This window comes from Pipistrellus hanaki (assembly GCF_964339955.1).
Source record: "Pipistrellus hanaki genome assembly, chromosome: 3".
NCBI classification, from domain to species: Eukaryota; Metazoa; Chordata; class Mammalia; order Chiroptera; family Vespertilionidae; genus Pipistrellus; species Pipistrellus hanaki.
Window position 1 is genome coordinate 105,970,678 of NC_140505.1, and position 12,197 is coordinate 105,982,874.

A 12,197-nucleotide genomic window follows, 5' to 3' on the forward strand; every position below is an offset into this window, starting at 1 on the left:
GGACAAAAAAACATTTAAAAAATGAAAGAACAGGAGAAATCTCCAGAAAAAGAATTAAAAGAAATGGAAGCAAGAAAACTATCACATACAGAGTTCAAAACAATGATTATAAGGATGCTCAAGGAACTTAATGAGAACTTCAAGGAACTAAGTGAGCACTTCAAAGAACTTAGTGAGAACATCAACATAAAAAATGACAAGTTAGTTATCAAAACTGGTTTGGCTCAGTGGATAGAGCGTCGGCCTGCACACAGGTTCGATTCCGGTCAGGGGCATGTATCTTGATTGCGGGCACATCCCCAGAAGGGGATGTGCAGGAGGCAGCTGATCAATGATTCTCTCTCATCAATGTTTCTAACTCTCTATCCCTCTCTCTTACTCTCTGTAAAAAATCATTAGATTTTTTTTTTTTTAATGAAGGATACATTAACTGAAATTAAGAATAACTTAGAAGGAATCAATAGTAGAGTAGAGGATATCGAGAATCAAATCAAAGATCAGAACAGCAAAAAGAAAAAAGAATCCAAAAATATGAAGACTAAGGAGCCACTGGGACAACTTCAAGCAAACTATTCACATGACAGGGCTGTCAAAAAGAGAAGAGAGGGAGCAAGAAGTTGAAAACCTATTTGAAGAAATAATGACAAAAAACTTCCCTTACCTGGTGAAAGAAATAGTTATACAAGTTAAGGAAGCACAGAGAGTCCCAAACAAGATGAACCCACAGAGGCCCACACCAAGACACATTATAATTTAAATGATAAAGGTAAAAGACAAAGAGAGAATCTTAAAAGCAGCAAGAGAAAAGCAGTTAGTTACCTACTAGGGAGCACCCATAAGAATGTCAGCTGATTTTTCAACAGAAACCTTGCAGGTCAGAAGGAAGTGGCAAGTACACTATTCAAAGTGAAGACTAGCAAGGACCTACAACCAAGATTACTCTACTCAGCAAAGCTATCATTTGGAATTAAAGGTCAGATAAAGAGCTTCACAGACAAGAAAAAACTAAAGAAGTTCATCACCACCAAACCAGTACCATGTTTCCCCGAAAATAAGACATCCTCTGAAAATAAGACCTACTTACAGGTTTCCTTCTGAGTGAAATATAAGGCATCCCCCTGAAAATAAGGCCCCCGTAGGCTAAACATGAGAGATTTGGTCCACTGATTCTGAAAGAAATGGAGTCACAAGAAATTCACCAGGAAATTCAGGAATTGGATTGTTATGATGATGTTCCAGAAGATGATGACCTGATTGTCATTGAATAAATGAGTAAATTCTTGATACTGTAGGATTCACAGTTTGTCTGGTTTGTGTTGACAACTACCGTACTACCGTACCGTATACAGGTAATAAATTTCCTTTATTTTCATCTAACAATAAATGTGTACCGTATTCTTCTTCATGGAAAAATAAGACATCCCCTGAAAATAAGACCTAGCACATCTTTGGAAGCAAAAATTAATATAAGACACTGTCTTATTTTCGGGGAAACAGGGTATTACATGAAATGTTGAAAGGTGAAGGAGGAGGAAGAGGAGAAGGAGAAAAACAAGGAGGGGAGGAGGAAGAAGGGAGGAGGAGAAAGAGGAGGACAAGAAGGAAGTGAAGAAGAAAAAGGAGGAGGAGGAAAGAGGAGGAAGGGGAGGAGGAGGAGATAAAAAATAGAACAATAACATGGCAATAAATACATATCTATCAAAATTTGAATCTAGCCCTGGCTGGTTTGGATCAGTGGATAGAGCGTTGGTCTGTAGACCAAAGGGTCCCAGGTTCAATTCCAGTCAAGGGTACATGCCTGGGTTGCGGGTTCGATCCCCAGTAGGGGATTCTCTCTCATCATTGATATTTCTCTATCTCCCTTTTCCTCTCCCATCCTCTCTGAAACCAATAAAAATATATTAAAAAAAAAAAAAAAAAGAAAGAGCCGAAACCGGTTTGGCTCAGTGGATAGAGCATCGGACTACGGACTGAAATGTCCCAGGTTCCATTCCGGTCAAGGGCATGTACCTTGGTTGCGGGCACATCCCCAGTGGGGGGGGGTGCAAGAGGCAGCTGGTTGATGTTTCTCTCTCATTGAAATTTCTAACTCTCTATCCCTCTCAATTCAACTCTGTGTAAAACCAATAAAAATATATTAAAAAAAAAAAAAAAAAGAAAGAAAGAAAAGAAAGAAAAAAAACAAGCAAAGTGGCTTCAAGTGGCTGGGACTAAATCAAAATTTTAATATAAATTAATAAGCTGTCAGATCTTTAAAAAAATTGAATTTAGCCCTAGTTGGTTTGGCTCAGTGGATAGAGCATCAGCCTGTGTACTGAAGGGCCCCAAGTTGGATCCCCAGTGGGGGGCGTGTGGGAGGCAATCAATCAGTGATTCTCTCTCATCACTGATATTTCTCTCTCTCCCTCTCCCTTCGTCTCTGAAATCAATAAAAATGTATTTAAACAAAATTAAACCTAAAAATCAAATATATGAGCCTAACCAGTTGGTCAAGGACAACAGGAGGGTGGGGGCATGAGTGGGGAGGGGTGCGGGATGGGAATGGGAGGGATGAAGACAATTATGTGATACCTTAATCAATAAAGAAATTTTAAAAAATCAAAATAAACAATGAATCTAATGAACAAAATAAACTGATGAATAAAGTATAACCAGAGGCATGAAAACATAGAAAAGACTGACAAATCTCAGAGGGAAGGGAGGTACGAAGAGATTACCCAAATAACTTATATGTATACATGCATTATCTATGGACACAGACAACACGGTGATGAAGACTTGGGGTGTGGCAGACGGGTGGAGGGGGGCACTAGGCGTAGGGAAGGAAAGGAAGACATCTGTAATTCTCTCAACAATAAAGATTAAAAACAAAACAAAAACAAAGACATATGCATCCATATGTTCCATCGCAGCATATTTGTGATAGCCAAGATATGGGAGCAACCTAAATATCCATCATAGATGAATGGATAAACAAATGTTGCAATATACAATGGAATATGACTCAGCCATAAAAAATAATGAAACTTTGCCATCTGCAGCAACATGGATGGACCTACAGGGTACTGTGCTTAGCAAAATAAATCATACAGAGAAAAAAAAATGCCATATGATTTCACTTACATGTGGAATCAAAAGAATAAACAAAGAAGCAGAATAGGAACAGACTCACAGATAAGAAAATATTTTGATGGTTGCCAGATGGGACGGAGTTTGGGGAATGGGTGAAAAACAAAAGGATTAAGAAGTACACATTGAGCTGAAGCTGATTTGGTTCAGTGGTAGAGCGTCGGTCTGCGGACTGAAGGGTCCCGGGTTCGATTCCGGTCAAGGGCATTTTCCTTGGTTGCGGGCACATCCCCGGTGGGGGGTGTGCAAGAGGCAACTGGTCGATGTTTCTCTCTCATCGACGTTTCTAGCTCTCTATCTCTCTCCCTTCCTCTCTGTAAAAAATCAATAAAATATATTTAAAAAAAAAAAAAGGAAAAAAAAAAAGAAGTACACATTGAGCCGAAGCCGATTTGGCTCAGTGGTAGAACGTCGGTCTGCAGACTGAAAGGTCCCAGGTTCTATCCCGGTCAGAGGCATGTACGTTGGTTGCGGGCACATCCTCGGTAGGGATGTTTCTCTCTCATCGATGTTTCTAGCTCTCTCTCTCTCCCTTCCTCTCTGTAAAAAAATCAATAAAATATATTTTTTTTTAAAAAGAAGTACACATTGGTAGGTACAGAACAGTTATGGTATATAATGTTCAGTATAGGGATTATAGTCAATAATATTGTAATAATTATGTATGGTGCCAGGTGGGTACTATTTTATTGGGGTGATCACTGTGTAGGTTATATAAATGTCTAATCATTGGGTTGTACACATGAAACTAATGATACTGTATATCAACTGCAACTGAAAAGTACAAAATTATTATTTTTTTGAAGTGTACTATAATGGATGCTGTGGACACTGCTCAGATACCACCTTTAGGATCAAGACCCCTAACCTTCAGTTTTTGAGTCCTTCTCCAGGAATTGCCTTTGGCTGAAGGGGGCTGCCTCTCTCAAGTTTACACCTCCTCTCTGGTGGCAGGCTACATGAAATGAATGATTGCTGTGAAGGAACAAAAGTCTGACTCCTTTGCCTCTGAAAAGCTGTCCCAGCCTCAAAGCTCCCTAAAGGGTTGGCTAAAGCCTTGGTTACCACTGTATCACAGTTCAAATTCTTCCCCTGCTCAAGTCTCCTCACATATGTCATTCTTTTTTTCTTTTTCTTTTTTTCTTTTTTCTTTTTTACATATGTCATTCTTGAGAGCCTCTCTACTTTCAGTCCTGCAGGCAAATCTCCATCTCAGAGTCTTTTTCCTGGGAAATACAACCTAACAGGATTACCACAGAGAAACTTATCTTAATTTAGAAATGTAACTCTCACATTTCCCTTCTCCTACTTGGTACCTGATTCTCAATCGATCATTTTCTGAGTAGAGGCGCAAAACATGTTCCCGTTCCTGGAAGAGGCAGACTTGCATATCACTTAGAGCTTTCTGCAATTCAGCAATCTCTTCTTCCCTCTGCTGCAAATCCCATTCTATTTTGTGCTGGGGGGGAAAAAAGTAGTTGAAAAGATTGAGCCTCACAGGAATATCTCTTATTGGATATGGAAAAGTGAGTTTTTGTAGAAATATTACCATGTGAATATTTTCACCAATACAGACTTCAAATAACAGTAATAATAAGTTGTATAATGACTTGAGTTTAAAAGCTACAGGGTGAGTATGATGTTTGCATATAATGTCAAAGCTTTCATATCTTCCTTTTACAGACTATAAAATCCAGAATGCCAGATGACTCACCTGTTCTATTCACAATTTTTAAAAAATGCTTTCTATTCCATAAGCATTATGAAATTATGGAACACAAAGATGAAATGGTATGTTTCCTGCCTAGAGCTGAGGAATTTTGTGAAGAGACAGACATGCAAATAAAATAATTATTTAATGGAAGAATATGCCTGGTAAAATGATAGAGGGGGAAAGTACAGAAGGAGTAAAATCTCTGAAGCCTTTTTGGAAAGTTAGAGACCACCATCAAAAAGTTGAAACTTGGCCCTGGCTGACTGGGTCAGCTGGTTGGGGCATCATTCCATACACCAAAAGGTTGCAGATTTGATTCCCGGTCAGGGCACAGGGCACAGGGCACATACCTAGGTTGTGGGTTCAATTCCCAGTCAGAGCACATATGGGATGCAACAAATCAATGTTTCTCACGAGTGTTTCTCTCTTTCTCTCTCTCATTAAAATCAGTAAGAAATATATCCTTTGATGAGGATTTAAAAAAAGGTAGAGCTGAAACTGGTTTGGCTCAGTGGTAGAGCGTCAGTCTGCGGACTGAAGGGTCCCAGGTTCGATTCCGGTCAAGGGCATGTACATTGGTTGCAGGCACATCCCCGGTAGGGGGTGTGCAGGAGGCAGCTGGTCGATGTTTCTCTCTCATCGATGTTTCTAGCTCTCTATCTCCCTTCCTATCTTTTAAAAATCAATAAAATATATTAAAATAAATAAATAAATAAAATTAAAAAAAAAAAAAAAAAGGTAGAAACTTGAAAGATGAAGCTTGCTAGAGCCAAGATGAGGATGGGTACTCTCAGGAAAGAGAACAGTAAATACTGAACCATCAAAAAGTCTTTAATGTTTGGACAACTACAAGTATTTCAATGTTACTAAAGTGAAAAGTGAGAGGCAAACTGAATAGGTATGAGACTGGAGGCTAGAATACTGGTTAAAGAGGATATTGTAATAATGCAGGTGAGTTATAATGAAAGTTTTAACTAGGGTTGAGGCAATATGATGAAGATTTAATGGATTAAGGGATATTTAGGAAGCAGAATCAATAGAACTTACTAAATAATTGAATACAGGGGCTGGGCATAATTACAGGCAATTATACCATTGAGTAAGACACAGAATAAAGAAAAAAGTTAAGAGATAAGAAACGGAGGGAAAGAAAATTGTAGGGGTATATGTGGATGTGTGGATAGAGTTGAAAGGGAGATTAGTTCAGATATAAACCCATTAATATGGAGTTCAGGAGAAAAGACTCAACATTAGCTATCTGGATGTTATCATTCCATATGAGGTGGTATGGATAAAAATAAGACCATTTATGGTGCAAAGATGTTGACTTTTAAGATTAAGGAAAGGGAACCATTAAGAGAGTTGAGAACTGAGATAAAAACTGGAAAAGAAAAACTGAAAAAGAAAAATGACACAGAAATCAAAAAAGGAAGAGTTTTCAGAAAGCAGAGGTCAGCAGTGACAGATACTACAGAGATCACAAAGAGAAGAGATCATTTTGGCAAATGGGTATTAGAGATCACAAGAGTAGTTTTAGTGGAACAGTAAGGAGAGAGACAAAACTACAGCACAGAGTCCTGAGTGGGTGATAAAGTCAAACTATTCCAGAAGTAGTGGGACTAAGAAAAGAAAGAGCTTTATCTACACAAGAGAATAGTTAGAAGCAGCAGCACAGCTCAAGAATGGTATTTATTCTACAAATTCTAGATCTCCTCATTATGGCCCAGCTCAAAAGCCAATCCTTCTAGAAAAAAAAAAATGGTGTGGTTTTTGCTGTTGTTGTTTTAAGTTGGGAAAGACGTGAATATGTTTATATACAGTACTGGAGAGAAAAAGCCCATGTTAAGTAAAAGGTTAACAATAAAACACAAAGAGAAGAGAGATGATGAAGGGTTTATTAGGAAGAAAAAGGGATGTGGGCCAGGGAGAGTGTTGAATCAATTCAGCTCAAAGAGGCAGAGATATCTTGTCCCTGAAGTAATAAGAAAGAAGAGAGATGGACACAGGTAGGTAACATTGTGGGTAGGTGGGAAGGAGTCACTCATGACAGCTGGTTTTTCCTCTGTGAACCAGGAAGCAAGACTGCCTGAGAAGAGACAGCTAAGATGGGGTTACAGGCTGGAAGAGAGTAGAGAAGTTACAACAGCACAGGTGTGGAGGCAGAGGGAACTGACTAGGGATAGGTAAGAAAATTGCTGTATAGTGACTGAGAATACAGATTAATTTGTTTACCATGAATTTATTTTGTAACAATTTGTGACCTTTTCTAAGACAGTGATTCTTAACTAGAGGCAATTCTTCCTGTGCCCCAGGAGAAATTCGGCAATGTCTGCAGGCACTTTTGATGGTCATAACTGGGGGTGTGGTGAGGGTGTGTGTGTGTGTATGTATGTGTGCTACTGGTATCTTGTAAGCATAGGCCAAGGATGCTACAAAACATCCTACAATTCATAGGATAGACCCATGGTAAAGAATTACCAATGCCAAAATGTTAATAGTGCCAAGGTTGACAAACCCTGCTCCAGGAGACTAGGATTCAATTATAACTAGAGTTTTGTGGAGCAAAAGAATAAGCAAGGGGTCCTGTGCAAGCAGTACAGTTATTACCAAAGTGAAGTGTGACAGGGTTCAGATGTTAGAAACTGACATGCAACATTTGGAAGACTGAAAAGTCAAGGAGCCAGGGAGATAATAATAAAGTTAGGTGTTCAGGGCTCAAAGAACTAGAAATATAAGAGAGACCAAGATATAAAAGTTTAAGATTTTAGAGGTGGAGCAGTTTTGGGAATTATGGTCTAACGAGGGACCCAGAGGGTAGGTAGTGAGGCTGGGGTAGAAGGGAATTGAAAAATATCTATTTGTGATACAAGCTGTCAGTTCTAGATCTTCTCTCAGTCATAACTACACTCAGCAGAGTCCTAAAAAAAAATGTATCATCTTTTTTTCACCTGTCCTTCACAAGCTTCTTTGTACAGCTCCAGTTTCTTCAGTAGGTCCTCATTTTCTGCCTCACATTCAGACATCTTCTTTTGATAATATTCCAGAAGCTCCTGAGAAGGGCAGAGAAGAGCCAGGCGATCTTCGATGGAAGGCAAAGGAGTTGACTCCACTGAATCTGAGAAAGATACTCCCTTCCACCTGGTAGAATCACTGAAGCCACACGCAGCACCATGCTTGGGAAGGGTTCTCGGCCTATGTGAAATTAGAAAGGACATATTCATTAAACTGTTTAAACATATAAAACAATTTCTTAAACAAAAAAACAAGTTTATGTTCTTAAAGTGTGTATAATTAATAAATTTTTAAAATCCATTTTTAAAAAATGGAATATAAAGTAATACCAGGTAATAACAGTTAGAAATTTAATACTGTAAGATATACACTAACAGGAATAATTATATACTGCTGGTGAAGTGCAACTTGGTGAAACTATAGATAAATGAATTGGCAGAATCTAGTAAAATTGCAATTCCTCTTGAAGAAACTCATGCATATATGCACAAAGTGACACGTATGAAAATGTTCATAGAAACATTATGTAAGAGTCAGCCAAGTTACTAACCATACAACCACATCAGATTCTAATCTCTACCACTGGAGACATTTGAATGACATAGACCAAGACTATTCAAGTTCTAAGGGTAACCAAAGGTCGAACAAGAAGCATTTTTAAGCTAAAACAATGAAAGTTAGAAAATAAATGATGCAGAAGTGAAAAAACCATCATGTAAATATTATTCCATTTTGGCTGACTACAATTTATAAGGTAAGAAAAAAGACAGCAGAGTTAAGAAACTTGATACCAGAAGTCCAGAGTTGTAATGATCACAGTCAGCACTTTTAATAAGTGAGCATGTAGCCGAAACCGGTTTGGCTCAATGGATAGAGCGTCGGTCTGCGGACTGAAAGGTCCCGGGTTCGATTCCAGTCAAGGGCATGTACCTTGGTTGCGGGCACATCCCCAGTAGGGGGCATGCAAGAGGCAGCCGGTCGATGATTCTCTCTCATCGATGTTTCTAACTCTCTATCCCTCTCTCTTCCTCTCTGTAAAAAATCAATAAAATATATATTTTTTAAAAAAAATAAGTGAGCATGTATACAAGAGATATTAAAATTACTTTCAACTAAAAATAAAAAAATCTAACACTATATCTCAATCATTAAAAGCTCGTGAGAACACTGGCCAGTGTGGCTCAGTTGGTTGGGTACTGTCCCGTGTACAGAAAAGTTGCCGGTTTGGTTCCATCCCCAGTAGGGATGTGCAGGAAGCAGTTGATTGATGTTTTTATCTCTCGCACCCAACTTCCCCTCTCCCTCAAAATCAATTTTTAAAATCTTAAAAAAAAAAAAAAAAGCTAGTGACAGAAATAGTCTTTTACTTGATGTTTCATGTTTCCAAGGCAGCTTATAACTACTCTGGGGAACAGCTTAACAGGTGAACGAAGGCATTTCTGAGGTTTTGCAGATGAGACTGTGGCAGTGAGGATGAAGAAATGTGTCATGCACAAGGTGACGGCAGAACAAGAATTCCAAGTCCCCTGTATATGCTGGCTGTTTCTTCTGTAATCCAGGAGGCACTGGCACCTACAAGGACCACTCAAACTGTCTGGATTCTGGTATTATCATTTCATATGCACTATTATATATATTTACTGATTTTAAAGAGAAACAGAGAGAGATATGGAATGAGAGAGAGAATCATTGATTGGTTGCCTCTTGCACATCCCACATTGGGGATCAAACCTACAACCCAGGAATTTGCCCTGATCGGGAAGTGGGCCATGATCTCCTGGTTCCTATGTTGACCATTGAGCCACAATGTCGGGACAGTCTTGATTCTTTAACAACTCAAAAAATAAGCAAGCGCCTTACTTTCTGCAGACAGGGGTACAAGTGGGGGTAAAGTTCATGCTGTCCTTTTCACACCTGTCAAATACATAAAAATTCAGAATAAGAGGGCAGGAACAGAACAAAACAGTATAGAACACACAGACTGGTTCCCTCTCCAACATTACACATGCCTGCTGGTAGAATGTGATGTTTTAAAATGTAGTACTATTGGCATCTCTCTTTCAAGAAAAATGTAGTACTATTGCCGAAACCAGTTTGGCTCAGTGGATAGAGCGTCAGCCTGCGGACTGAAGGGTCCCGGGTTCGATTCCGGTCAAGGGCATGTACCTTGGTTGCGGGCACATCCCCAGTAGGGGGTGTGCAAGAGACAGCTGATGGATGATTCTCTCTCATCGATGTTTCTAACTCTCTATCCCTCTCTCTTCCTTTCTGTAAAAAATCAATAAAATATATTTAAAAAATAAAAAATTAAATGTAGTGCCATTCTTTAAAGTAGTTCTGAATCCTGGAGTTCTATAACTCTTGAATTTTCATAAGGTATTCTTTGTTATTATTATTTTCAAATAAAATCAGAATGGCATTTAATATTTTAAATGAATAAGCACAAAAAGAAAACCCTCTTGGGTATGAAGGTTACCTGCAGCAATGCAAAACAAACTTACAATCCTTCTGCTGAAATTATGAGAGGGAGATGCAAAAAGTTTATAATAAGCAGGAAGATAGTAAGTGGAAATTAAGGTAGAGGACCCATTATGTTAAATTTAAGATAAATACAAAGATACTGATATTATCTTTTTTTAAAATATATTTTTATTTCAGGGAGGAAGGGAGAGGGGGAGAGAGAGAGAAACATCCATGATGAGAGAAAATCATGAATTGGCTGCCTCCTGTCCACCCCTCACTGGGGATTAAGCCCACAACCCTAGTGAGGGGTTGCATGTGCCATGACCGGGAATCGAACCCTGACCTCATGGTTCATAGGTTGATGCTCAACCACTGTGCCACATCAGCCAGGCTATTGATATTATCTTTATTTAGTGTGTGCTATAGCTATTGTTTTAGCTTAGAGAAAAAAAATATATTACTTATAAGCTTTGAAAGGTTCATTCATGATCCCCAGTCCAATTGATGATAGATCTTTTTTTTTTTCCTTAGAGAAAGTTTATTTAGAAAGTTACAGAGGTAGCAGAAATGAGCCAGCTGTGTAGGCTCAGAAAACAAGTTGTAGAAGCAAAAAAGAGCCCTTGGAAGAAGCGGAGGAAGGAAAAGGCACTGAGTGCTGCTGAGAGGAGGGCTGCTGTGAAGATAGATCCTAAATTCCTCTACTTTGAACAATCTTATCACAGAGATTTACAGGAAGAAAAACCTCAGGAAAGGAATACTAAGGTGAGGGAGGGAGAAGGAAAAGAGGGGGAGGAGACAAGGGGAAGAGAGAGAGTAGGGGAGAAAGAGTTTGTTTTTTTTTAATTAGCTTTGGGGAAAGCTTTCTTATCAAGCATGCTTTATCAATCCATTATGATTTTGAGCCAGTCAAGAGATGATGTATCTCTAGCCAGTGTTGCTCAGTGGTTAAGCACTGACCCATGCATCAAGAGGTTGCTGTTTTGATTCCCAGTCAGGGCACATACCCAGGTTGCAGGTTTGATTCCCAGTCAGGGTGCAGAAGGCAACTGATTGATGCTTCTCTGTCTCAATGATGATTCTCTCTTCCCCTCCCCCTTCCTCTTTCTCTAAAAATCAATGAAAATATATTAAAGGCAAAAAAAAAAAAAAAAAAAAAAAAAATGATGTGATGTCCTGTTCTTATGTTCTACCTAGTATATATCTGCTTACAATCTTCAGTCCTTTGGGGAAGATTTTTGTGAAAAAGAGTGAAGAGATAATCATTATTGTTAATTCTATAACATTTTCCTGCTACGAACTCCAGTGCTTCCCCATAGTCATTGAAACCATTTTTTCGTTGGCTTCCAGACACATGTTCCTGATTCTCCACCTTCTTCACAGGACATTAATTTTTAGTCACTGATAATTCTTCCTTGTCTTTATCTATATTTACTAGAGACCTGGTGCACGGATTAGTGCACCAGTGGGGTCCCTCAGGCTGGCCTGTGGGAATCAGGCTGAAAACAGCTTTCCGACATCCCCCAAGGGATCCAGGATTGCAAGAGGGCACAGGCCAGGCCGAGGGACCTCAGGGGTGCATGATCAGGGAAGGGAGGAACCGCAGGAGGGCTCCAGGGCGTTTCAGGCCTGGCTCGCCCAGTCCTGATCAGCCAGACCCCAGCAGCAAGCTAATCTACCAGTCGGAGCATCTGCCCCCTGGTGGTCAGTGTGCATCACAGACAAACGGTTGGACACTTGGGCATATTAAGTAGGCTTTTATTATATAGGATTGCCTTGGTGACCTCATGAAATATCATAGTTTTCAAGTGTTCACCTCGAGTCCTTTCTCTACCTTCCACTCAATTCACACATATCTGACCACCCACTTCATATCTTCATG

General features: G+C 39.3%; 1 protein-coding gene across 7 annotated transcripts in view; it reads right to left on the reverse strand.

The window, feature by feature from the left end:
- CCDC77 (coiled-coil domain containing 77) overlaps positions 1 to 12,197 on the reverse strand; it is a 57,733-nt gene that overhangs the window by 30,750 nt on the left and 14,786 nt on the right. For 5 of the 7 annotated variants that reach the window (XM_084878409.1, XM_084878405.1, XM_084878406.1 and 2 more), the window contains exons 3-5: positions 9,716 to 9,769; positions 7,792 to 8,035; positions 4,446 to 4,588 (exon numbers count right to left, since the gene is read on the reverse strand). In XM_084878409.1, the coding sequence (XP_084734535.1) occupies positions 4,446 to 4,588; positions 7,792 to 8,035; positions 9,716 to 9,753 (425 nt within the window). In that variant the 5' untranslated portion in view covers positions 9,754 to 9,769. The remainder of the gene's footprint in view (positions 1 to 4,445; positions 4,589 to 7,791; positions 8,036 to 9,715; positions 9,770 to 12,197) is intronic. The other 2 variants (XM_084878411.1, XM_084878410.1) reach the window with 1 other exon arrangement.